This window comes from Carcharodon carcharias, chromosome 20, assembly GCF_017639515.1.
Source record: "Carcharodon carcharias isolate sCarCar2 chromosome 20, sCarCar2.pri, whole genome shotgun sequence".
In the NCBI taxonomy this organism is placed as follows: Eukaryota; Metazoa; Chordata; class Chondrichthyes; order Lamniformes; family Lamnidae; genus Carcharodon; species Carcharodon carcharias.
Window position 1 is genome coordinate 41,114,590 of NC_054486.1, and position 26,858 is coordinate 41,141,447.

General features: G+C 41.2%; 1 protein-coding gene across 6 annotated transcripts in view; it reads right to left on the minus strand.

The window, feature by feature from the left end:
• heatr5a (HEAT repeat containing 5a) overlaps positions 1-26,858 on the minus strand; it is a 181,100-nt gene that overhangs the window by 120,604 nt on the left and 33,638 nt on the right. For 5 of the 6 annotated variants that reach the window (XM_041214493.1, XM_041214495.1, XM_041214496.1 and 2 more), the window contains exons 3-11: positions 23,269-23,480; positions 21,596-21,704; positions 21,160-21,309; positions 17,633-17,804; positions 6,872-7,029; positions 3,905-4,154; positions 2,584-2,739; positions 775-1,025; positions 379-490 (exon numbers count right to left, since the gene is read on the minus strand). In XM_041214493.1, coding sequence (XP_041070427.1) covers positions 379-490; positions 775-1,025; positions 2,584-2,739; positions 3,905-4,154; positions 6,872-7,029; positions 17,633-17,804; positions 21,160-21,309; positions 21,596-21,704; positions 23,269-23,480 — 1,570 coding nt within the window. Of the gene's footprint in view, positions 1-378; positions 491-774; positions 1,026-2,583; positions 2,740-3,904; positions 4,155-6,871; positions 7,030-17,632; positions 17,805-21,159; positions 21,310-21,595; positions 21,705-23,268; positions 23,481-26,858 lie in introns of those variants that run through there. The other variant, XM_041214498.1, reaches the window with a different exon arrangement.

Here is a 26,858-nt window from a genome sequence, read left to right on the forward strand (position 1 = left end):
GACATTCATGACTTTGATCAAAGCTGTTTCGGTAGGATAGGAGGGGGGAAATGGAGCTGGAGGGATTTGAAAATGGAATTTTGAAAATATTTTGTGCAAGGTAACAACATGATTAAAGAGGAGAAAGGGAAGTTTAGAAATGGGGCGTTAGTTTACGAGGATAGATATGTCAAACATTTGTCACACATTTGATGTGTCTTCACCAGGCTTTTTAATTATCAGCTGTAGGCTCACAGACCAAGATATCTTCAAAATAATTAAGAATCCTGCAAAATTTCCCCAAAGTGCCAGTGGTCACGATTAAATAAATGCCAATAGTCCATCATCTTGCACTAATTAAATTTTGTTCAGTAATATCAATAGGCAAAACTATCTTACCTAGTGTCATAAGTGCAGAAAACAGAAGCCAACCTGCTTGAGTGCGCTGTATTGAAAGGCGACTAGTTTGGATCGCTGTACGTAGAAAATCCTCTGCTTGGGTCATAATCAACTGGAACATTTGAATTTAAAAATGGGTCTTAAATATACATTGAATGTACATGAATAAAATCAATTTGTTAAACAGTAATAAGTAATAAATTAAAACAGAAGTAGGAAAATGACTAATGACAAAATATTTGGTATTCAAAAAAAACTAACATTAAAATGTAACTGAATAGATCTTAAAGGAAAGCAGCATCTCTTTCTAACCCAACAGTTCTTAATTACAATTTATTTCTGCTTCTGAATCTTCAAAATTTTTCTTATTCAAATAAATGTTAGCAAAATCATCACCTTTCCTTTCCCATGAGGGATACCCAGTGGACAATGCTGCAATGCTCCTAATAGTGCTGCAATTGCAAAACTGTAACCAGTTACTGCTTCAGGGGAAGATCTGAGAGCGCTCAGACGTTCAGTGCAACGATCCAGAAGAGGAGAAACCTGAGATGGCAAGGCTACTGCAAAACAACGCAAACACCAAGCTGCAGCTAATCTAGCTGAAACACTGGGATGGAGCAGCACTGAAATGACTTTCTCCAGCACACCTGACAGGAGAAGAGATGTACAAATTAGTGCTTCCACCATGCATTTTCAAATAGAAACATCAACTTCAGCTTTTCACTGATACATTCAAAAATTCTGCCTACAAGCTACAGTTAGTTTGTCCTATATACTTGATTACATGCATACTGATAACACAAGAGCAAGTAGAGATGAGGAAGACCAGACAACTGGGCATATCCTTCCATATAAATTGATAGTTCACTCTCACACCCCAAAATCTGAATGACATCATAGTTCTTCCATTCACTACCTTCCCCAGGAGATCACTGCAGGTGAAATTCTCTTCTACCATTTTGTGCCCTTTTCTGCTCTCTGATTTTACTCTCTGGAAAATTTATAAAAAGTCAATGGTAATCAGTGTATTTTACTTCTGACATACTGTCTGTGAAAATTCTTCAGTGTGATAAGCTGCTTAGCCATGCCCACTGGTTGGACTTGAATTGGTGCCAGGATCAAACTAACAGCAGAAAAGGTGAAATCCACACTTGAGAGATCACTTGGTCTTTCTCTGAGGTCAGCAGAATGTACAATCACTGCTGACTGCAAAACTCAAGACCATCATTTTAATATATTTCATGATTTGCTATGTACTGTGTAGTTAGTATCTCCAGGTGCATTGGAAACAGTGTAAATTTGATGGCAGTTATACGAGGCATGTGTAGCATCAGTCCTCTTAGGTGGTCCTACACATGACCTGCTAATGGATTTCTTTCAGTAATAATTTCAACTGGATGCAATACACTAAGATCACGAAACATGCTTTAGGCACCTCCCACAGTACCACAACAGAAATAAATAAACTCTGCAAAATGAAGTAAAAACTTCATTCCCTGACCATGGTTTTAAAATGACAACAAAAATTAGTTCCAATAATTAAAAATGAATATAATAAGTAATGAGAGATGGAGAGTTTGTATAGGTAATAAGTGATAAAGAGTGACTTGAACCAATCTTATACCAGCTTGGAATAAATACCTTAAATGGTGATAAAATCTGAATTTTTAAGTTTAGTGCAAGGCAAGGCCGCTTCCTGACACTAAGATAAAAGCAAAATACTGCAGATGCTGGAAATTTGAAAAAAAAACAAAAAGTACTAGAAAAACTCAGCAGGTCTGGCAGCATCTGTGGAGAGAGAAACAGAGTTAATGTTTCGAATCCGTATGACTTTTCTTCAGAACTCTGATGATGAGTCATAAGGCCTTGAAATGTTAATTGTTAACAGGATAATATCCATAATATATATAAGTCATGGAATCTCTTGTGGAATGAATGACCACATGATTACATTCAATCAGCTCCAGCAAGTGCCAGGTACAAATCCTGGGCCATTAGTAAAACAAAAAAAACTTAAATTTAACCAGGGGCAAACTCATGTATTTTCACATCCTTTAATGCAAAAAGTGAAAGCACTGCAGAAACATTAACATTCAGATGAAAATGCTGGAGAACAGCAACTTCAGCTGAGAATTTTGGTATTAGATTTGCCAACAGACCAAAGATTATACATCTTTACACCAAAATTTACACCTGTCTTATTACCTATGGTGGAATCTTGAAGCAGTGGGGCAGCAGTAGAACCAAGGCCTTGCACTAGACTGCCCAACTCTTGGAGGGCACAGACAAGCACATGTTGGCTGGCAGACACATCCATTGTACCCACCTTCGTCTCCATATTACTGTCACTCAATGCAGCATCTGGCAATAAAGATAAACTTAAATTAAACGAAATGATAATATCACACAAACCATAACTGCTATATTCACAGTTGAAAATTGGTAACACATCCATAATATTTATGAATAAAAGAGATTAGTTCACCAGCTAAAGCAACCTAAAGAACTGAAAATATGAACCTTAACATTCGCTCACATTTACAATTTGTCCAATGTCTAATTTTTTATGCCTGACTGAAGCACTGGTAGTTTAAACTAGTGAACTTCAGTGAAAGTCAAAATATAGTAAAAGGGACCCAATAAGAGCAAAGAAATCTTAAAGATACAGTAAGGAAAAACTGGATATTCAAAATTTGTGAAATATAAATCTGAGGTCTAGATTTTATAGTTCAGCACTACATTATCTCATGTAAAATAAAAGCAACACAGGACTAAAATAAAAATAAATCAGTGAAAGTTTAGGGGGGAGTTGGTGGCCTAGTGATAATGTCACTGGAATAATTCAGAGGCCCAGTCTATTGCTCTGGGGACATGGGTTCAAATCCCACCACGGCAGCTGCTGGAATTTGAATTCAATTAATTAATAAATCAGGAATTGGAAGTTAATATCAGTAATGCTGACTATGAAACTTTCATCAATTGCTGTAAAAATCCATCTGGCTCATTAACGTCCTTTAGGGAAGGAAATCTACCATCCTTCCCCGGTCTGGCCTACATACGATTGCAGAGCCCCACAATCTAGCTGACTCTTAACAGCCCTCCAAAATGATTGGCAAGATATTTAGAGCAATTAGGGATGGGCAACAAATGTTGGCCTTGCTAACAATGCCCACATTCCATGAAAGAATAAAAATATTTGTAAGTTCAACAGATTAATCTGTCTTGCAACAAGATATGTTCTAAGCAATGGCTCACAAAGTAAAAATGTTAATCATAAGATGGGATCCTTTTTAATGATGTTTAGCTTGCCATACAGATTTCATTATGAAGAACAGTAAACAAAGCACAAAATAAATAAATTGAGAGGCAGTCACTACGCAGAGCCAGAATAGTAATAGTAGAAGTTGCAATAAATGTCTTAAACTAAACATGTACTGTGTATGTCCACATACAAAAATATATCTTTGACATACAGACACTTCTTATTTGACATTAACATTCATTTAGGTTGGTTCTAATTTCATACCTACAGCCTTCTTCTGTTTACCCACAGCCTGACAGATCTCTTTAGCTGCTGCAATCTGAGCTTTCTCTCCGCGCAGACTTCCTACTGTAGCTCGAAGGATAAATGAAACACAACGGCGACAACATATGGCATCGATTTGAGTCTGAGTAGCTTTTGGGTGGGACACCAACTCCAAAATGTGTGTAAGTAGGGCAGCAAAATTCAATTCCAACCACTGACCACCCAGTGTGGAAACAAAAGCAACATAAGCCTACAAAAGATGAATCAATCAAGATTATGATAGCTTCTAATTCTAAATACTCAACAAAATCTATTTGAAAAACATTACACAATAAAGTTAATTATTTATTTCCATCACCTATATAGGGTGTTATCTTAAACATAACACGAAAATTAGTAACATGTAGCTCAGTTTTGTCTCATTAATTTACGGTGTGATGACCTTTGACCTAAAGTCAGTAATCACAAGGAAAATTTGTAATTACTTTTTAGATTATAAGAAATACTGGTTATGTGACCTGATGGCCCTTGACTGTGCACAGTACCAAAAGGGAGTTAAAACATGGAGGCCATGTGGCAGAGACAGGGGGCTGGAAAGAGCAAAGGTGGTCAGCACGCTGAATCAGGGAATAGGATTCCTGTGTGGTTGGAAAGCATGTTAATGACGCTGCACACTGCTTCGTTTCCAGGTGACTCAAAGCCCAAAACCAGCCATTTTGTGTGAAGGTAAAGGCGATTATGGTTGATCCATACTGCCTTGACCAACAGAAGCTGAGAGTTAAGAAGGTTTCAGAAAGAAGTGCACCATTGTGTGGAAGACTGCACCGGCAGAACCTGTTTCCTAGACACTGTTGCTTGTGGAGAATTGGCTACATCCTTGAAGGGAAGAAACTGGAATTCAGCCCTAGGGAGATCTGAACTTGGAAGAACTTTGTGGCTGAAAATGTTGGCCATACAAGTGAAGTGGGCTGCGTAGAAACTCTGAGATAGTCTTTGTATCTGCTACTCCATGTGTAATTTATAGTTCAAGCCAACTGCGATTTGCCTGTTAATTTATGTTGATTCTGATTTGTGTAAGAATAAAAATTACAAAAAGCGAAATCATGTTCGGTAATTTCTTAATTTAGGGGTTGTTTGGTAAATCTGGTTTCCTTTGGTTACAGATTCCCCACGAGAATTGTAACACTGGGATGCGGACATCACTGGTAAGGCCAGCATTTATTACACACCCCCAATTGTCCTCAAGAAGGTGGTGATAAGCCACCATTTTAAACTGCTATAATCCATGTGGTGTAGGCATACCCACAATGTTGTGGAGAAGGAATTCCAAGATTTGACCCAGCAATAATGAGGAAACGATGATATATTTTCAAGTTGCGATGAATGTGTGATTTGGAGGTGAACTTGCAGGTGCTGTTGGAGCTGCACTCATCCAGGCAAGTGGAGAGTATTCCATCACACTCCTGTCTTGTAGATGATGAACAGGCTTTGGGAGTCAGGAGATGAGTTACTCACCGTAAAATTCCCAGCCTCTGGCCTCTCTTGGTCACCACAGTATTCATATGGCTGGTCCAGTTAAGTTTCTGGTCAATGGTAACCCCAAGTGTCTTGATATTGGGCGATTCAGCGATGGTAATGTCATTGAGCATGATAGGGAGATGGCTGGATTTGTGTTATTGGAGATGGTCATTGCCTGGCACTGGTATGGCACGAATGTCACTTGCCAGTTATCAGCCCAAGCATAAATGCAGACATGGACTACTATTATCTGATGAGTTATGAATGGTACTGAACATTTTACAACCATCAGCAAACATCCCCACTTCTAACCTTACGATTGAGGGAAGGTCATTGATGAAGCAGCTGAAGATGTTTGGGCCTAGGACACTACCCAGAGGAACTCCTGCAGTGATGTCCTGGGGCTGAAATAATTAGCCTCCAACAGCTTCAATCATCTTCCAAGTACGATTGCAGCAAGTGGAGAGTTTTCTCCGAGTGCCATTTACTTCAATTTTGCTTGGAGTCCTTGGTGCCATACTTGGTCAAATGCAACCTCAATATCAAGGACAGTCTCACCAGACATCTGACATTCAATTCTTTTGTCCACATTTGGACTAAGGCCAAATGAGGTCCGGAACTGATTGATTCCAGTGGAACCCAAACTGGTCTTCAGGTGAGCAGATTATTACGATCCAAGTGGTGTTTGACAGCTCTGTCGATGACATCTTCATTACTTTGCTGCTGATTAAGAGTAGATTGATGGGCGATGGGCCTCTAATTGGCCGTATTGGGTTTGTCCTTTCTTTTTGTGGACAGAATGTATCTGGACAATTTTCCACATTGTCAGGTAGATGCCAATTTTGTAGCTGTACTGACTTAGCTAGGGGTGCGGTTGGTTCTGGAATCATAGAATCAAAGAATGGTTACAGCACAGAAGGAGCACAAGTCTTCAGCCCTACAGTCAGAATGTAATCAGGGCCCAGAGCCTTTGGTGTGTCCAGCACACTCAGCCATTTCTTGATATCACACTGAGTGAACCAAATTGACTGAAGACTGGCATATGTGAAGCTGCAGACCCGAGGAGATTGATTAATCATTTACTGAGAATTTGATTTGAAACCAACCACAAAAAAATCACGCTTCCAATCTTAATGATGGTTTGCTTCTGTAGAATTAACCAGTTGTCAAGTGTACAACTGGTATCGTACATCACACAGCAAAAGACCATTTCCCCAGAAAATGAAGGGGTTGGTCACGAGCAAACAGCAAAAATCGAAAACATTCCAAGATTGTGACAATAGCATTTCAAAAAGCAAACTATCACTCAAATATTTTAAAAGTTTCCAGAGATTCTTATATAACATTTATCAAGCATCAACCTCACTTCCTTCTTTGATAAATAAAAATGATCATATATTCAAATGATTACAAAAAACACAAAGGCAAAACACAAACGTAATTTCTAACCTGAGTTACTCCAATCCTAATATCCCGGTTCACAGAGCTGCCTCCCTTCAGCATCTCTCCACTGACTCGCAGCAAACCACTGCCTCCTCGCAAGAACCCAGAAGCCAGCAACTCCATTGCTTCTTCCAGCGAGGTTTTACGAACAACCTGCCTTGCACCTGAGAGAAAAATGAACAATTGATATTAATTAAAAAGCACTAAACTCATATGCCACAGTCACACGCAGCAGAGGTTTTTCCAATATATTTTCTAGATTATTGATTAGTCTACTCATAGGGAAAATTGAATCTATGGTATTAAAATAGAAAGACTCAATGCAGACTTCCAGTCCAAACATGCTGGTTAACGCTAACAGACCAGAATTCAAATCCTTGTTTCATATGTTACAATCCCCACAGAAACTGATAACATTTTGAAAATCGAAAGTAATCCCCACAAAGCTAACAGGAAGCTAATGCGCAAGATTTAACTTTTTAAAACTTTTACTATAACAAACCAACTAAAATCAACATACAAGAACACAAGAAATAGCAACAGCAGTAGACAATATAGTCCATGGAGCCTGCTCCGCTATTCAATACGATCATGGCTGATCTGAGGCTTCAATTCCATTTTTCCATCCACTCACTATCCTTTAATTTTCTCAGACACCAAATATCTGCCCATCCTGGCCTTAAACGTATTCAACGATGGAGCATCCACAACCTTCTGCAGCAGAGAATTCCAAAGATTCACAACCCTCAGTGAAGTTCTCCTCATCTCAGTCCTAAATGATCAGCCCCTTATCTTTCTCTTAAATTTAATTTTATAGGGTGTGGGCTTTATTGGCTAAGCCAGCATTCATTGCCCATCCCTAATTGCTTTTGAGAAGGTGGTGGTGAGCTGCCTTCTTGAACCATTGCAATCCCTATGGTGTCGGTACACTCACAGTGCTGTTTGGGAGGGAGTTCCAGGATTTTGATCCAACGACAGTGAAGGAATAACGATATATTTCCAAGTCAGAATGGTGCATAGCTTGGTGGGGAACTTCCTGGTTGTGGTCCTCCCATGTACCTGCTGCCCTTGTCCTTCTAGATGGTAGCTGTCGTGGGTTTAGAAGGTGCTGCCAAAGGAGGCTGACATTGTACCCCCATCCTATAGACTCCCCAAGAGTCAGAAACAATCTCTCTGCGTCCACCTTTTCAAGCTGCTTCAGAATTTTGTAGGCTACAATGAGATCAGCTCTCATTCTTCTAAACTCCAGAGAATATAAACCCAATTTACTCAGCCTCTCATCATAGGGCAACCCCCTCATCTCAGGGGCCAATTTAGTGAACCTTCACTGTACTGCCTCCAAACCAAGTATATCCTTTCTGAAATATGGAGGTCAAAACTGCACACAGTATTCCAGATGTGGTCTCACCCAAACCCTGTACAATTGTAGCAGGGCTTCTGTACTCGTGTACTCCAATGCCCTTGCAATAAAGGTCAACATGCCATTTGCCTTCCTAATTGCTTGCTGCACCTGTATGCTAACTTTGTGTTCTTTGTACAAGCACACCCAAGTCTCTGTGAACATCAAAACTTATAAATTTCACACCTTTTAAAAATATACTGCTTTTCTATTCTTATGACCAAAGTGAATAACTTCACACTTCCCTACCTAAAACTCCATTTGCCATCTTGTAGCTCACTCATTTAAACTCTCTACATCTCTTTGCAGCCTGTGTCCAATGCAGCAAGCCAAGGATGGACATGTGGGCATGAGAGCAGGGTGGAGTGTTGAAATGGCAAGCGACAGAGAGGTCTGGGTAATGCTTGCTGACAGACCGAAGGTGTTCTGCCATGGCACCTTCCCATGCAACTGCAGAAGGTGCAACACCTGCCCCTTTACTTCCCCTCTCCTCACCATCCAAGGGCCCAAACACTCCTTTCAAGTGAAGCAGCATTTCACTTGCACTTCCCTCAATTTAGTCTACTGCATTTGTTGCTCCCAAAGTGGTTTCCTCTACTTTGGAGAGACCAAACGCAGACTGGGTGACTGCTTTGCAGAACACCTTCGGTCTGTCCGCAAGCATTACCCAGACCTCACTGTTGCTTGCCATTTCAACACTCCACCCTGCTCACATGCCCACATGTCCTTCCTTGGCTTGCTGCATTGTTCCAGTGAAGCTCAATACAAACTGGAGGAACAGCACCTCATCTTCCGACTGGGCACTTTACAGCCTTCCGGACTGAATATTTAGTTCAACAATTTTAGACCATGAACTCTCTAACTCCATCCCCACCCACTTTCTGATTCTCCCCCCTTTTTCTTCCCAATAATTTACATAGATTTTTCTTTTCCCACCTATTTCCATGATTCTTAAATGTATTTCCAGCCATTGTTTTATCTCTACCTTTTAGCCTCTTTTGATTCCTTCACCCCACCCCCACTAGGGCTATCTGTACCTTGCTTGTCCTGCTTTCTACCCTTAATTAGTACATTCCTTATATAATATCACCACCTTCAACACCTCTTTGTCCTTTTGTCTGTGACATCTTTTGGTTATCTCCACCTATCACTGGCCCTCTATCCAGCTCTACTTGTCTCACCCCCCTTAAACTAGCTTATATTTCACCTCTCTTCTATTTTTACTTAGTTCTGTTGAAGAGTCATTCGGACTCGAAACGTTAACTGCGCTCCTCTCCGCAGGTGCTGCCAGACCTGCTGAGTTTTTCCAGGTATTTTTGTTTTTGTGTTGGATTTCCAGCATCCGCAGTTTTTTGCTTTTTTCCTTTTAGCAAAACCATGTTGACTTGTTCTAATCATACTATGCTTTTCTAAGTGTATTGTTAACTCTTCCTTCGTAATAAATTCCAGCATTTTCCTAACAACTGATGTTAGGCTCACTAGCCGAGTTCAGTTTTCGCTCTCTCCTCCTTTCTTGAAAAGTGATGTAACATTTGCTAACTTCCAATCTAATGGGGCCGTTCCCAAATTTAAGGAATTCTGGAAAATCATAGCCAGTGTATCCAATATCTCTGCAGCTATCTCTTTTAGAACCCTAGGGTGTAGGCCATCAGCTCTCAAGGATTTGTCAGATCTTCATCCCTCAACTTTCAGCAATATGTATTGTCTGCTGATATTAATTTCCTGACTTTCTGCAATTTTTAGCCCCTAGGTTACCATCTATTTCTGAAATGAAACTTGTGTCTTCTACAGTGAAGGCAGACTCAAAAAAAATATTTGTTCAATGCCTCTGCTATTTCCTCATTTCCCATGATAATTTCTCCTGTCTCTGCTTCTCTAAGGGGCCAATGTTTATCTTAGCTACTCTCTTCCTCTTTATAAACTTATAAAAGCTCCTACAATGTGTTTTGATATTTCTGGCTGGTTTACTCTCATGTTGTATTTTTTCCCTTTTCATCAAATTTTTGGTGGCACTCTGCTGGTTTCTAAAACACCCCATATCATCAGATTGCTACTGCTTTCTGCAACACTCTATGGCTGTTCTTTTAATCTAATACTATCCTTAATTCCTGAGTGAGCCACGGATTGGTCTTTCGCACTGAGTTTTTGTTTTTCAATGGAATGTATCTTTGTTGAAGATTTTGAATTGTTTCTTTAAATGTTTACCACTGCTCATTTACCTCCATACCTTTTAGTCTATTTACCAAATTAACTGTAACCAGTTCTCCCCTCATACTTACATAATTGGCTTTAAGACTCTTGTTTGTGATTGGAGTATGGCACTTTCAAACTTAACATGGAATTCAATGGTATTATGATCACTGTCTCCCAGAGGATCTTTTCCCACGACAATACTAGTTAACTCTGCTTCATTACACAGTGCTAGATCTAAGATAGTTTTATCCCTAGTCAGTTCCACAATGTATTGTTACAAGAAACTAGCAGAAAGATATTCAACAAACTCATCTTCTAGACCACTCTTACCAATTTGATTGTCCCAGTCTAAATGAAGATTAATGTCCCCCACAATTACTACATTGCCTTTGTTAGAAGCTACAATAATTTCTTGTTCAATGCTCTGCCCAACAGTATAACGACTGCTGGGGGCCTGTATACTACATCCACTTGTTTTCTGACTCTTGCTATTCCTAAGTTCCACCCAGACTGATTCCACTTCATGGATCTTCTGAGGCCAGATTATTTCTCACTCATGTCTTTATGTCATCTTTTATTATCAGGGTTACTCTTCCTCCTTTGCCATTCTGTCTTTCCTCAACGTTATATATCCTGGAATATTTATTTCTCACCCTTGATCACCTTGTAAACATGTCTCTGGCATGGTGATTAAATCTAAATGATGTCTCTATTTGTGCCATGAGTTCAACTATTTTTTTGTGGATGCTTGGTGCATTCAAATAAATAATCTTTAATTTCAGTTTTTGACTTGTATTCCCTGCAATGTCCTTATTCGCCCATGTACAGATTTTGTGAAGCTCTCTGTCCCTTCCTGACCCATTCTGCTTGTCTTTACCCATATTGCTATTCTGATGCCTCAACCTTTCTCTTTGGATTCATAACTCTTCCTTCATCCGAGCATCTGCCCCCCCAGGCCCCCATCTCAGTTTAAAGCCCTGTCCACAGCCCCAGTTATATAACTGACCAGACCACCGGTCCCAACCCAGTTCAGGTGCGGAGCCCATCCCAATGGAATAGCTCACTCTTCCCTGAGTATGGATGCCAGTATCCTGCCATTTCTATCCACCCTAATTTATTTAATTCATCAAATAGTTAATAATTTACAAAGCTAAAGTAATAGAAAGTTGCACTCACCCAGCTCGAAGACAAGAAGGAAACTTCCCGAAACTCATGAACAAAAATTAGAAAAAGGAGCACATCTTTGCCCCTCTGCACTGAACTCCCACTTGATCCAAATTCCCAGTTACTCACTCAATCAACATAACTCGAACATTAACAAAGGAAGGATATTTCAAGCAAAAAGGTAAATTTCACTTTAAATGGTCTGCACTAGACTGCTGCTTTGGGTGCATAAAGTGCAAAGTGAGTGTGGTGAATGAGGAGGTTTTAAGGGTTAATTTCTATCTACAGTCTAGTCTTTTCTTTAATTTAGCAACTAAAGAAAAATTAGTCCTTAAGTTAAGAAAAATTAAGTTTTATTCCAGTTGCTGCTAATTAATTAGGTAGCTAGCTAGCTTAACTTGGTTTTCAGAAGCTTGAATCAGTTGTTTTTCAGGGAGCATAGAAACAGGTCTTCCTTAGTGCTGCTTCGTCTGCCCCAAGTACTGCTTTGGGTGCACAGAGTGCAAAGTGGGGCTTGGCGAGTGAGGGAATTCAGTGAAGAGGCGAAGGAGGTGTTACCTTCTTTTTCTATTTTTTTTCAACATCTAGTAATTGGTTGCCACTTTGGTACAGGGAAAGAAGCTGATTGGCGAGTAACTGGTAAGTTATTCTACTTATTCTAATTGTAAAAAACAGTTTTCAAAGTTATGGTATGGCAGGTCAGCTCGGCCCAGTGGAATGTACATCCTGTGGTAAGTGGGAAGTCATGGATGCACCATGTGCGTTAAGTAAATACTTCTGCAGCAAGTGTCACTGGCTGCAGAAGCTTGAGCTCCGGGTTTTGGAACTTGTGCGGCAGCTGGAGTCACTGTGGTACATACATTAACACAGTTAGGGAGGTGCTCACACTGCAGGTTAGCAGCGTACATAAAGAGAGGGAATGGGTGACCGCCAGGCAGTCTAAGACAACCAGGCAGGTAATGCAGGAGACCGAATTACCTGGAAAAACTCAGCAGGTCTGGCAGCATCGGCGGAGAAGAAAAGAGTTGACGTTTTGAGTCCTCATGACCCTTCAACAGAGTTTTTCCAGGTAATTCTGTTTTTGTTTTGGATTTCCAGCATCCGCAGTTTTTTGTTTTTATTAATGCAGGAGACCCCTGAGTTAATTTTGCTTACTAATCGGTTTTCCATTTTAAATACTGGTGAGGGCAATGGTTCATCGGGGAGTGCAGCAAGAGCCAAATCCATGGCACCACAAGTGGCTCAGCTGCACAGGAGCAGAGGAAAAAGAGTGGAACAGCAACAGTGATAGGAAATTTGAGAGTCAGGGGATCAGACAGGCATTTCTAAAACAGTAAACGTGACTCCAGGATGGTGTGTTGCCTCCCTGGTGCCAGGTCGAGGATGTCACGGAGCAGCTGCAGGGCATCTTTCTGGGGAAAGTGAACAGTCAGAGGCTGTGGTCCAACAACATAGGTAAGGAGAGGGGTGAGGTCCAGAAAGCAGATTTTAGGGAGTTAGGAAGGAAATTAAAAAGCAGGACCTCAAGCAGTAATCTCAGGATTACTCCCAGTGTCACGTTCCAGTTAGCACAGGAGGATTGATCAATTGAACACGTGGCTGGAGAATTGGTGTAGGAGGGAGGGCATCAGGTTTCTAAGGCAGTGGACCAGTTCTGGGGCAGGTGAGGCCTGTATAAGATGTATGGGTTACACCTTAACAAGACTGGGACTTAATATCCTCACAGGGGAATTTTCCAATGCTGTTGGGGAGGGTTTAAAGGAGGGGAATGGGAACCTGAAGGATAGCCCAAATTAGAAGGAAGTAAAGCTGGTAACAGGAAATAGAAAAGTAGCAGTGAAATTAGAATGCAGGCGAAACAAAAGCAAGCATCAACTAAGCTTAGAATGTGGAATAATGTCAAAAAGACAAAGTTAAGTGCACTCTACCTGAATGCACCCAGTATTTGCAAGAAGGGAGATGACTGAATAGCACATATAGAGGTAAGTGGGTGTGATCTAATTGCCATCACAGAAACGTGGCTACAGGGTGACCAAGACCAGGAACTGAATATTCAAGGATATTTGACATTTAGGAAGGACAGACAAAAGGGAAAAGGAGGTAGTGTTGTGTTGATAATAAGGGATGGGATCAGTACATTAGAAAGGGAAAATCTCAGATCGGAAGAACAAAATGTAGAATCTATTTGGGTGGAGCTAAGAAACAGCAAAGGGCAGAAAAGCCTGGTGTCAGCTGTTTATAGGCCACCAAACAATAGTGATAGTGTGCGGCATGGTATTAATCTGGAAATTAGAGAAGCATGTAGCATGGGTAATATAGTAATCATGGATGACTTCAATTAGCATATAGACTGGGTAAACCTAATGAACACTAATGGGTGGAGAACAAGTTTCTGGAGTGTGTTAGGGATGGTTTTCTAGAACAGAATGTTGAGGAACCAACTAGAAAACAGGCCATGTACCATCTACAAAATGCAGTGCAAGAACTCACCAAATCCTTAGGCAGCAGCTTCCAAGCTCACGATTGCTACCATCTAAAAGCACAAGGGCAGCAAATGCATGGGAGCACTATCACCTGTAAGTTCCCCTCCATGCCACTCACCATCTTGACTTGGAAAAGTATTTCCGTTACTTCACTATCGCTGGTCAAAATCTGGAACTCACTCCGTAACAGCACTGTGGGTGAACCTGCACCACGTGGACTGCAGCGGTTCAAGATCGCAGCTCACCACCACCTTCTCAAGGGCAATAAATGCTGGCCTAGCCAGCAATGTCCACATTCCATGAATTAATTAAAAAAAAGTAAAATTCTTCACATTATGATCACTTACCCTTAAAAGTTCTTTTACAACAAGATTCTTAATTAGCCCTTTCTTGTTACATAATACTAGATCTAAAACAGCCTGTTTTCTAGTTGGTTCCTCAACATTCTGTTCTAGAAAACCATCCCTAACACACTCCAGAAACTTGTTCTCCACCCATGACTTGAGCCTTGTAGATGGTGGAGACTTTGGAGAGTCAGGAGGCGAGTTGCTCGCCGCAGGATTCCTAGCCTCTGACCTGCTCTTGTATCCACAGTATTTATGTGGCTAGTCCAGTTCACTTTCTGGTCAACGGTAACCCCCAGGATGTTGATAGTGGGAGATTCAATGATGGCAATGCCATTGAATGTCAATGGGCGATGGTTAGCTTCTCTCTCATTGGAGATGGTCATTGCCTGGCACTTGTGTGGTGCAAATCTTACTTACCACTTCTCAGCCCAAGCCTGGATATTGTCCAGGTTTTGCTGCATTTGGCCATGGACTGCTTCAGTATGAGAGTTGTCGCGAATGCTGCTGAACATTGTGCAATCATCAGCAAACTTCTCCATTTCTGATCTTATGATGGAAGGAAGGGCATTGATGAAGCTGCTGAAGATGGTTGGGCTGAGGACACTGCTCTAAGGAACTCCTGCAGTTATGTCCTGGAACTGAGGTGACTGACCTCCAACAACCACAACCATGTTCCTTTGTGCTAGGTATGACGCCAATCAGCAGAGAGCTTTTCCTCCTGATTCCCATTACTCCAGCTTTGCTCAGGCTCCTTGATGCCATATTCAAGTCAAATGCTGCCTTGATGTCAAGGGCAGTCACTGTCACCTCACCTCTGGAGTTCAGCTCTTTAGTCCATGTTTCAACCAAGGCTGCAATGAGGTCAGGAGCTGAGTGACCTTGGTAGAACCTAAACCGAGCATCAGTGAGCAAGTTATTGCGAAGCAAGTGCCACTTGATAGCATTGTTGACGACACCTTCCATCATTTTACTTATGACCGAGAGTAGACTGATGGGGCGGCAATTAACTGGATTGGATTTGTCCCGCCTTTTCTGGACAGGAAGTACCTGGGCAATTTTCCACATAGCCAGGTAGATGCCAGTGTTGTAGCTGTACTGGAACAGCTTAGCTAGGGGGTGCAGCAAGTTCTGGAGCACGACTGTCGGTATATTGTCAGGGCCCATAGCCTTTGCAGTATCCAGTGCCTTCAGCTGTTTCATGATATCACGTGGAGTGAGTTGAATTGGCTAAAAACTGGCATCTGATGCTGGGGACCTCCGGAAGAGGCCGAGATGGATCATTCACTTGGCACTTCTGGCTGAAGATTGCTGCAAATGCATCAGCCTTATCTTTTGCACTAATGTGCTGGGCTCCCCCTTCACTGAGGATGGAGACATTTATGAAGCCTTCTCCTCCAGTGAGTTGTTTAGTAGTCCACCACGTTCATGACTGGATGTGGCAGGACTGCTGAGCTTCGGTCTGATCTGTTGGTTGTGGGATCGCTTAGCTCTGTCTCTCGCATGCCACATATGCCTGTTTGGTGTGCAGGTTGTCTTATGTTGTAACTTCACCAGGTTCACACCTCATTTTTAGGTATGCCTGGTACTGCTTCTGGCATGGCCTCCTGCAGTCTTCATTTAGCCAGGGTTGATTCCCTGTTGTGGTGGTAATGGTAAGTAGGGGTTATGCCAAGCCATGAGTTTACAGATTGTGATTGAGTACAATTCTGCTGTTGCTGATGGCTCACAGATACTCATGAACGGCGGAGGAGGCTCGAAGGGCCGCATGACCTACTCCGGCTTCTATGTTTCCATGGTTGCCGATTCTTGAGTTGCTAGATCTGTTTGAAATCTATCTCATTTAACACAATGAAGGGTATCCTCAATGTGAAGATGGGACTTTATCTCCACAAGGTGGTCACTCCTACCAACACTGTCATAGATGTATCTGTGGCAGGCACAGTGAGGATGAAGTCGTATGTTTTTGCCCTCTTGTTGGTTCCCTCGGCACCTGCTGCAGACCCAGTCTAGTAGCTATGTCCTTTAGGACTCAGCCAGCTCTTTCAGTAGTGGTACTACTGAGCCGCTCTTCGTGATGGATTTTGAAGTCCCCCATCCAGAGTACATTCTGTGCCCTTGCCACCCTCAGTGCTTCCTCAAGTGGTGTTCAACATGGAGGAGTACGGATTCATTATCTGAGGAGGCCTGTGCGTGGTAATTAGCAGGAGATTTACTTGCCCATGTTTGATCTGATGCCAGAGCAAGGGGCCTCGACAGCTGAAGGCATCGCTGCCAATGGCTTGGTGAAACAGATGTCACAAAAGAGGTTTACGTTGGAGGAATGAAGAATTCTAGAGAGGTTGTCGGGCAGATGAAGTTTGCTGAGCTAGAGTACAGCGTGGTCTTGAAGTAATTTTAAATGCAAGAATGATAAATTTTAAAAATTGAGGCATTGGGGGACTGGGAAACAACATTGGTCAGTGAGGCCAAGAGTGATGGTGAATGGAACTTGGCATGGGAACATGGCATCAGCAGAATGTTATTAGCTAGGATAGCACTATAATAGTCAAGTTTAACAGTGGGAAAGGCATAAATGGCTAAGTTTGTGGCAGAGGAAAACAATGTTACTTAAGTGGAAGATGATAATTCCAAATACAGAACAGTACTGAGAGAAGCTCCAAGGAGGCCCAGAACAACATAGTGTAGCTTGCACTATCAAGCAGACCTGGTTGGAACAAATAAGGTTTAAATTGTATGAAATTTTTAATACTAACTCAAACTTTTGAGTTAGTATTCAAAATTTTGTACAATTTAAACCTTATTTGTCTAACTTTGAACTGGATTTTTAACTCAGAAACTTTTCAGAGTTAAACATCCAGTTTAAAGTTAGACATAGCTGGTTAAAAAAGGGCCACACATGCACAATGGGTGACTCAATTTGGACAGTTAGATTAACCAATTTTTAAAAAGCATTTTACTGGATTACCTCAAGCTCAAGGATGCATGTTCCCCACTTGCACAAAAATCACTGTTGGCATAACTGCAATAATTATCAACTTAATCAGATCCAGACATCCAGAAATAAACACTAAATCTGTTATATTCTTATTGTTACTTTGATATTGAAATAATATTTCCGAATCCAAATTGGTTCAAATAAAATTACAACAAAAAATTCTAACAGTTCAAGTATAGCACCTACCTGAACCTTGCTTAGTCACCACAGCTGTAGCCAGGATAGCGCCCAGCAATTTTGAAACGGACACACGTACATCATAATTAGAACCTTCGAAGGCTTTAAAGCAAAGTGTAGTAACATTCTCTAATTCTGTGGTCCACATGAACACAGCTTCATTTTGAAGTTCCAAAAGACACTTAAAAAGTAAAAACATTACAATTTTTCAGAATTCACACTGTAGTAATCATGGTACTACTAAGTCTATCAGGAGCCAGAGAGCATCACTGAAACATTATGCCCTAATTCTACTGATCAAATATTCTGGTAAACCATTCAATGTCAATACTTAACTTCACCATATCTCAAAACATTGTGAAACAACCAGCCTTGTTAAAAGGGACAATGAAGTAACAATTGCACAAGATCAGGTAAGATATGACATGTAGCTCAAGAACTCATATTCTCAGTTATGAAAATACATGTCTGAATGGGAAAGAAAGGTGGGACTGGGGTAAACATTAACTCCTGTTGCCAAGCAGAAAAGCATAAGCAATGGTTGCACTTGAGCATTCAGTCTCCTAAGTGTCAATGTTAATGCCCAAGGAGAATTATAATTAAAAGGGCCAGGGGGCTATGTGGCAAGGAGAAAATGACTGCCAAAAGTTTTGTGCCGTGTTAACCGGGGGTGGAGCAGTGAGTTTTATTCAGTTTAGGATAAAAGCTAATCTGTGCCGAGTCCAATATTAGAAATATAAAATATTCATAGTGCATCTAAATGAAATGAATGCTGCCTCCTGAAGAGGGTTCACTGTGGAGCTGTAACCCAAGTTGGAAAGGCTTTGTGGAGGGAGTTCTTACACAGCACAGTTAGCAATTAATGGAATTTTTAATCCCAGAGTGATGGTCTCGGGTCTGACACTGGTGACAATCATAAGAACTAGGAGCAGGAGTAGGCAATTCAGCCCCTCAAGCCTGCCCCGCCATTCATTACGATCACGGCTGATCTCATTTCGGCCTCAACTCCAATATCCCACCCTCTCCCCATAACCTTTCAATCCATTATTAATTAAAAATCTGTCTATCTCCTTAAATTTATTCAGTGTCCCGGCATCCACTGCACTCTGAGGTAGTGAATTCCACAGATTCACGACCCTTTGAGCAAAGTAATTCCTCCTCATCTCTGATTTAAATCTACTATGCCTTAGCCTAAAACTATGGCCTCTCATTGTAGCAAGGGGAAACATCCGCTCCACGTCTACTTTGTCTATCCCCTTTAGCATCTTATATACCTCAACTAGATCTCCTCTCATCCTTCTAAACTCTAGCGAGTATAGGCTTAAACTGCTCAATCTCTCCTCATAAGACAAGCCCCACATCTCTGGAATCAATCTAGTGAACCTCCTCTGAACTGCCTCCAGTGCAACTACATCCTTCCTCAAGTAAGGGGACCAAAGCTGTGCACAGTACTCCAGGTGCGGTCTCACCAATGCCTTGTACAGTTGCAACAAAATTTCCCTATTTTTATACTCTATTCCTTTAGCAATAAATGCCAAAATTCTATTTGCCTTCCTTATTACCTGCTGAACCTGCATACTAGCTTTCAGCGATTCATGCACAAGGACACCCAGATACCTCTGCACTGAAGCATTCTGAAGTTTCTCTCCATTTAACTAATAAGTCGCCTTTTTATTCTTCCAACCAAAATGGATAACCTCATACTTATCCACGTTAAACTCCATCTGCCAAATTTTGGCCCATTCACCTAACCTGTCCATATCCATTTGTAAATTTCTTATTTCTTCATTGCAACTTACTTTCCCACCTATTTTGGTGTCATGTGCAAATTTAGCTATTGTACCTTCTATCCCTGAATCCAAGTCATTAATATAGATTGTAAATAGTTGGGACCAAAGGACCAAACCTTGTGGCACCCCACTAGTTACAGCTTGCCATCCAGAAAAAGACCCATTTATCACGACTCTCTGCTTTCCATTGGTTAGCCAATCCTCTATCCAAGCTAATATATTACCCCTAACTCCATGTGATCTTATCTTTGTCTTTTTTTTATTCAAAATACTGAACAAAGATATATTAATAGAATGCACAGTTAATAAGAAAACGCACATTCAAGTTCTTCCACTAAAGCTAACCTTCTGTTTCCAGAAACTCACTGAGATTTCCTCAATTTTGGCTAGGCATGGGAATACACAATTGTCTAAATATCTGCTATAGACTAAAATTCAAGGTAAAACAATGTTGAAGCAAAACATTAAAAATTACAATTGTTTTTGTCACTACAAGAACCTGATTTTTAAAATAGTTTACCTCTGAGTAGAAGCAATTTTTTTTCAATTAACTGATTTTGCAGCAAAGGAGACAGTTGTTAGATACCAGCTTGCAAAAATTGCATAATTCAGTGACAGAAAGCAAAGATGCACTTTAAAACATCCCTCACTTTAAACATTCACAATCTCTTGACACACAAACTGACACTGCATCTATGCACATGCAGGAAATGCTCCCTCTTGTGTTGCGGCACAATTAAACACAGCTAGGGCTTGGGGGTGGAGGGTGAAACAAGGAAACGGTGGTGAAAGGCATAGAGGAAGCAGGGCTTTACAGGAGGGTACATATCATGAAAAAATTGTGATCACATTTATCAGTATCGATTTCAGCCACCATTCAATTCCATGTTTTAAGATTTTAAATTTCCATTAAGCAAGAAACAAAGAATGATCTTGTACTCCTCCTCATGAAAGGTTACAAAAACATGCAAAGGGGCTCAGAAGCAAGTCATTGACTTGCCTAGCCAAGTGAAGTTAATGTGAAATTAGGTAATGAGAAAAAATATTTAGAGGTTCTGACACAGAAAGAGCTACTCAGCCAAATCAACCTTCATCAATGACCACCCCTCCACAAGAGCAAATAGCTCTGATTCTTCTTCTCATATCCACGCAACACCTACTATTTCATCCACTTATTCATCGTAATCATGAATGTTGACAGTTTCTCACTCAACCACTAATCCACAGCCTCTTGCTTGAAGAAGTTTCTTCTATTTTCTGTTAAGAATCTCATAGATTTAGTCTTGTTCCTGCCATCATTTGGTCTTGACCCCCTCAACCTTTGGGAGCATCTTAACCATCTCTGATCCTTTCATTATTCCAAACCATATATTATCCCATTATCTATGTTATTCTAACAAAAAAGATGCAGTTTGAACATTTCATCAGATTTCCTCATGCTGGGTGGAATCCTAATGATGTTAGGCATGCTTCATATAGTGTGGAACCACTCAGTACTCTAAGGTCTTGCTGATGTTTTGTACAGGTGCCTCATTACCTCTTATGATTAAACCTAGAATTCCATTAATTCAATTTTTCTATTTAAAAAATGCTGTGTGTCAAGGTGCTACAGAAGTGTTTCTGTGTTACATATTGCATAGGCCAGAATAAAGCAAATAAAAAATGGAAATTAAATAAGATTAACAAACTATTGCTAACTGTTTGGACAAATCATGGTATGACTTTATAAAATTGAGAAATATATACCTTTGCTGCAGCACAGCGAACAGCCATTGATCGATCAGTTAAACACGAGCGAGCAGCTTTGTAGATATCTCTGTGGCATGATGCAGCAGTAACTCCTTGCCCAGAAAGAACCTTCTGCAAACTCAGCATAATCTCATATCGGCCTTGGGACTAGATGACAAATTATTCCAGAGGTTGATGTTCAAGGTTCATTCGTGTCAATATGATACAATTATACAGTTTCAATCGCTACAAATCAGTAAGCTTGCCAACTTGTATTGAGATTTAACATTCCCCTGAACATTTAGCACAATAATCAATATTTGAAACTTGTAATTATCTGCTAGACTGGCCGAATATCAAAGCAAGTGAAATTATTTCTATTAATCCAACCATATTTACTTCAAAATAGATTCTCTAAACTGTTCCCAGTTCCTGATGGGAAGCCTCTTCTTACCTCAGCACTTTTCATAGCTTTCAATAAGTTCCCTACAGTATCCAGGTATGTATTCCCCAGCATTCTTCCCAGCTTCTCATACAAAGACCCCAAACAAGAAACTGCAGCGCTGTAAAACAAGGCCAACAAACTGAATAAGCTGCATTGATTTAAATATAAATATTCCATTTAAAAGAAAATTGTTTGTCCTGTTCTGAAAAACACAAGTTGAAGACATACAAAAGGAAAAAACTGCAGATGCTGGAAATCTGAAATAAAAACAGAAAATGCTAGGAATACTCAGCACATCAGGCAACATCTGTGGAAACAGAAACAGAAGGGTTCTTTTGAAAGGTCATCAGCCTGAAACAAACTGCTTCTCACTCCACAGATGCCATCTGACCTGCGAAGTATTTCCAGCATTTGCTGCTTTTAAGCTTGAAGACATAACAGATCATTTTTATTGCATCTGATGAAACATATTAGATTGCCCTAGAAATTAACCTGGTTCCACAAGAGAACTACAAATAAGATGCAAGCTAAATTACCTGGACAATCGGAGTTAGTGAAATACCTTCAGAGGAGGAAAGGTCAATGTGTAAATTTTTGTAGCAAGAACCATATAACAGTTGATTATTGAGATTGTTTTAATACTTATCACACAGAAGCCATAGGGTGGCAAAAAGCAAAGCAAATTTTTACCTGGGAATGGTATTCTACTGAATTGTTTAAAGTAAGATGTTAAAAACGAAACGTACATGAGAATACCAGTATACAATATCATGGACTAGATTTCCTGTTTCTCCCAGATTTTTGTATGCAGTTGTGATGCTGCATAAAGTGCCAAGTGGGCACTCAGTATCTCACAACAGAAGCAAGAAAACAAGAGATAATGAGTGCCCATATGGCCGCTCTTGTGTACCTTCTAGCAGTCAGCGGTATTAGCAGTGGCGTGGGAAACATCTACACTCTCAAAAATGAAAGGAGAGTTAAAAAATGGGGAAACTATTATAAACAGGATGAAAGAATAGTGAAAAAAAAATAACCTCAGACTATAGATCTTCTAAATAAAAACAATGATAAACCACATTATCAATTTCCAACCATTCCAAGTTTCTATTCACTTGGGTTGGATAATTCACTGGCTAAGTGTGCCCTTGAATTTGGAATTGAAATTGGGGATTTGGGGGACGGGGAGAGCCAGTGAAGCATATTTTAGGTAGACTGGGAATGCAAACTTGTGTAGAAATCTACCAAGGTGAAGATGCATCTTTCTGCTCCACTATCACAAAGGAGAGCTTGCTCACAACTGACAACATCCAGAGTTACTTTAAAGTACAACTTTTAGTCATATTAAAAGGAAACTTCTAGAGCAGAGTATCTGCTCCCAGACAGATTTGTACTATGCTTTAAAACTTCTGTAGAAACAAAGGGTAGCTGAAGTAGGGGAGAAATATACAGAGACCACTCTTTCTCAGAATCAGAATTATGCGACTATACAATACAGTACATTTACCCTTTACATAAAGCAACAAAGTTTCATTTTTGGATCATATAAATATGGAATGAGTGTTTGTCCACTCTAGCTTTCATTAATGCTCCCGCATTAGCTCTGCTATGTAATTCAACAGCAGTACTCAAATTTGTGGGGCTGTCATAATCATGATTTTTCTGGGGGAAAAAAAATCACTTACAGTTTGGTAGGTAGATAACTTGGTGAGTCATCCTTACTTCTGATGATTTCATTGCACTTGTCGATAGTTTGATACACGGAGAAAGTGTCACCAACTTTATATAGTAAGGCCAGATTCTCAGCAATTAGCTTGCGGACAGGCGGGCCTGGTGAGCTCTCTAATAAGGCTGTCAGCTGTTCCACAATTTTCTTCTGCTTCTCTTTAATATCATCCTGCCAAACAAAGGTTCTCAGTAACAAAGCGCTCCATTACAAGTCTGGCAGAAAGACAAACTTTTATTCATATAGCACTTTAGCACACCTCTGACTTTCACTCAAAACAAATGACTTTGTAGATCAGACAGCTATTCTGAACCAACAAAGATTCTAAAGAGCCATAAATTTGCTCATTCACATCCTCACCTCTACCTTTGATGCTCTCTCTCACCATGGCTATTCCCTTGGTATGGCCCTCATCTCCATTTCTTTCAATCCATGGGATGCAGACATGAACAGATAATGGTGACATTTGGTCTATCTATTCATTGCCAATAAAAATCCATTGTGTCCTGTTCTCATCTACCAAAATTGCTCAATATTCCAGAATCACTATGGAACGTAAACATCACCCCACGTTTCATGACTGCAAGCTGTTTTTTTTTTAAAAACCCTCTATCCATCACATGTACCCTCACCTCCAATAAAAAGTGTAAGGATGGATCTATGTGACTAAGATTGAGACCATCCATTCAATCGTCCCTGCTGCAACCACTCTTTTCCCCAGCCAAACTTCTCCATGGTTCCCTCCTGTCCAAGTCCTGAGCTTACATCTTTCTAGTTTCTGCTCTCATGCCCTCTCAAGTTTACCTTGTCCATTAGATCCAGCTCCTGCTTATTCATCCCTATTTCCACTAAACTGCTAACTACCCAACTTCCCTTTTTGATTCCTTTGTTAGGTATCACAGTTGATGGTTTCCTTTCCTCAGGTACTGTCCCTCCTCCTTCAAATCAGCCATTATCAACTCTTGCCTTAGAAAGTATCTCTCAACTCCTTCGTCCTTGCAAACTATTACCTCTTTTCTACCTCTGGTTCCTCTCCGCAGTCCTTGAACATGCTGTTGCCTCCCAAATCCATGCCCATCTTTCCTGAAACTCCATGTTTAAATACCTCTCTTCAGTTTCTAACCCTGTCACAGTGACACCACATTTCTTGTCAAAGTTTACAAAATACTGTGACGACACCATCCTCCTCTAATACCCCTTCATTGTCATCCAGCTGGGTGTAAGTGCACTGCCCAGTTCCATTCTTATCTATCGAGCCATAGCCAAAGAATCACCTACAATGGCTTATTTTCCTGCTCATGCACCGTTACCTCTGGTGACCCCCAAGGAACAATCCTCTTTCTCATCTACATACCCTTAAGAACATCACCGAACAACACAACATCAGTTTCCACTTAAACACTGATATCACCCAGTTCTACTTCACCACCACCTCTCTAGGCCCCTCTACTGACTCTAAATTTTCAGACTGCTTGTCTTACATCCAGTCGTGGATGAGCAGAAATTTCTTCCAATTTAGTATTCAGTCAATGATACAAACATCGTTCCTTAGATAGTGACGCCATTCCCCTTCCTCACAACTGCCTGAGACTGAACCAGACTTCCTAAGGTTAGTTAAAAGCAAAAAACTGCGGATGCTGGAAATCCAAAACAAAAAAAACCTGGAAAAACTCAGCAGGTCTGGCAGCATCTGCAGAGAGGAGCACAGTTAATGTTTCGAGTCCGAATGACCTTCAACAGAACTAAGTAAAAATAGAAGAGAGGTGAAATATAAGCTGGTTTGTGGGGGGGGGGGGGTCAAGAAAAGCTGGATACAGGGCCAGTGATAGGTGGAGATAACCAAAAGATATCACAGACAAAAGGACAAAGAGGTGTTGAAGGTGGTGATATTATCTAAGGAATGTGCTAATTAAGGGTAGAAAGCAGGACAAGCAAGGTACAGATAGCCCTAGTGGGGATGGGGTGGGGGAAGGGATCGAAATAGGCTAAAAGGTAGAGATAAAACAATGGATGGAAATACACTTAAAAATAATGGAAGTAGGTGGGAAAAGAAAAATCTATATAAATTATTGGAAAAAACAAAAAAAACAAAAAAATCGGAAAGGGGGTGGGGATGGAGGAGATAGTTCATGATCTAAAACTGTTGAACTCAATATTCAGTCCAGAAGGCTGTAAAGTGCCTAGTCGGAAGATGAGGTGCTGTTCCTCTAGTTTGCGTTGAGCTTCACTAGAACAATGCAGCAAGCCAAGGATGGACATGTGGGCATGAGAGCAGGGTGAAGTGTTGAAATGGCAAGCAACAGGGAGGTCTGGGTAATGCTTGCGGACAGAATGTTCTGCAAAGTGGTCACCCAGTCGTCATTTGGTCTCTCCAATGTAGAGGAAATCGCACTGGGAGCAACAATGCAGTAGACTAAGTTGAGGGAAGTGCAAGTGGAATGCTGCTTCACTTGAAAGGAGTGTTTGGGTCCTTGGATGGTGAGGAGAGGGGAAGTAAAGGGGCAGGTGCTGCACCTTCTGCGGTTGCATGGGAATGTGCCGTGAGAGGGGGTTGAGGTGTAGGGGGTGATGGAGGAGTGGACCAGGATATCATGGAGGGAATGAGCCCTGTGGAATGCCGCCAGAGGTGGTGAAGGAAAAATGTGTTTGGTGATGGCATCATGCTGGAGTTGGCGGAAATGGCAGAGGATGATCCTTTGAATGCGGAGGCTGGTGGGGTGATAAGTGAGGACAAGGGGGACCCGATCATGTTTCTGGGAGGGAGGAGAAGGTGTGAGGGCAGATGCGCGGGAGATGGACCGGACACGGTTGAGGGCCCTGTCAACCACAGTGGGTGGAAAACCTCAGTTAAGGAAGAAGCAGGACATGTCAGAGGGACTGTTTTTGAAAGTGGCATCATCAGAACAGATGCGACAGAGGCAAAGGAACTGAGAGAATGGGATGGAGTCCTCACAGGAAGCGGGGTGTGAGGAGCTGTAGTTGAGGTAGCTGTGGGAGCCGGTAGGCTTGTAATGAATATTGGTGGACAGTCTAACAACAGAAATTGAGACAGAGGTCAAGGAAGGGAAGGGAAGTGTCAGAGATGGACCATGTGAAAATGATGGAGGGATGGAAATTGGAAGCAAAATTAATAAATTTTTCCAGGTCCAGACGAGAGCATGAAGCAGCACTGAAGTAATCATTGATGTACCGGAGAAAGAGTTGTGGGAGGGAGCCGGAGTAGGACTGGAACAAGGAATGTTCCACATACCCCATAAAGAGACAGGCATAGCTGCGGCCCATGCGGGTACCCATAGCCACACCTTTTATTTGGAGGAAGTGAGAGGAGTTGAAGGAGAAATTGTCCAGTGTGAGAACAAGTTCAGCCAGACGGAGGAGAGCAGTGGTGGATGGGGATTGTTCGGGCCTCTGTTCAAGGAAGAAGCGGAGAGCCATGAGACCATTTTGGTGGGGGATGGAGGTGTAGAGGGATTGTACACCCATGGTGAAGAGGCGGCGGTTGGGGCCAGGGAACTGGAAATTGTTGATATGATGTAGGGTGTCAGAGGA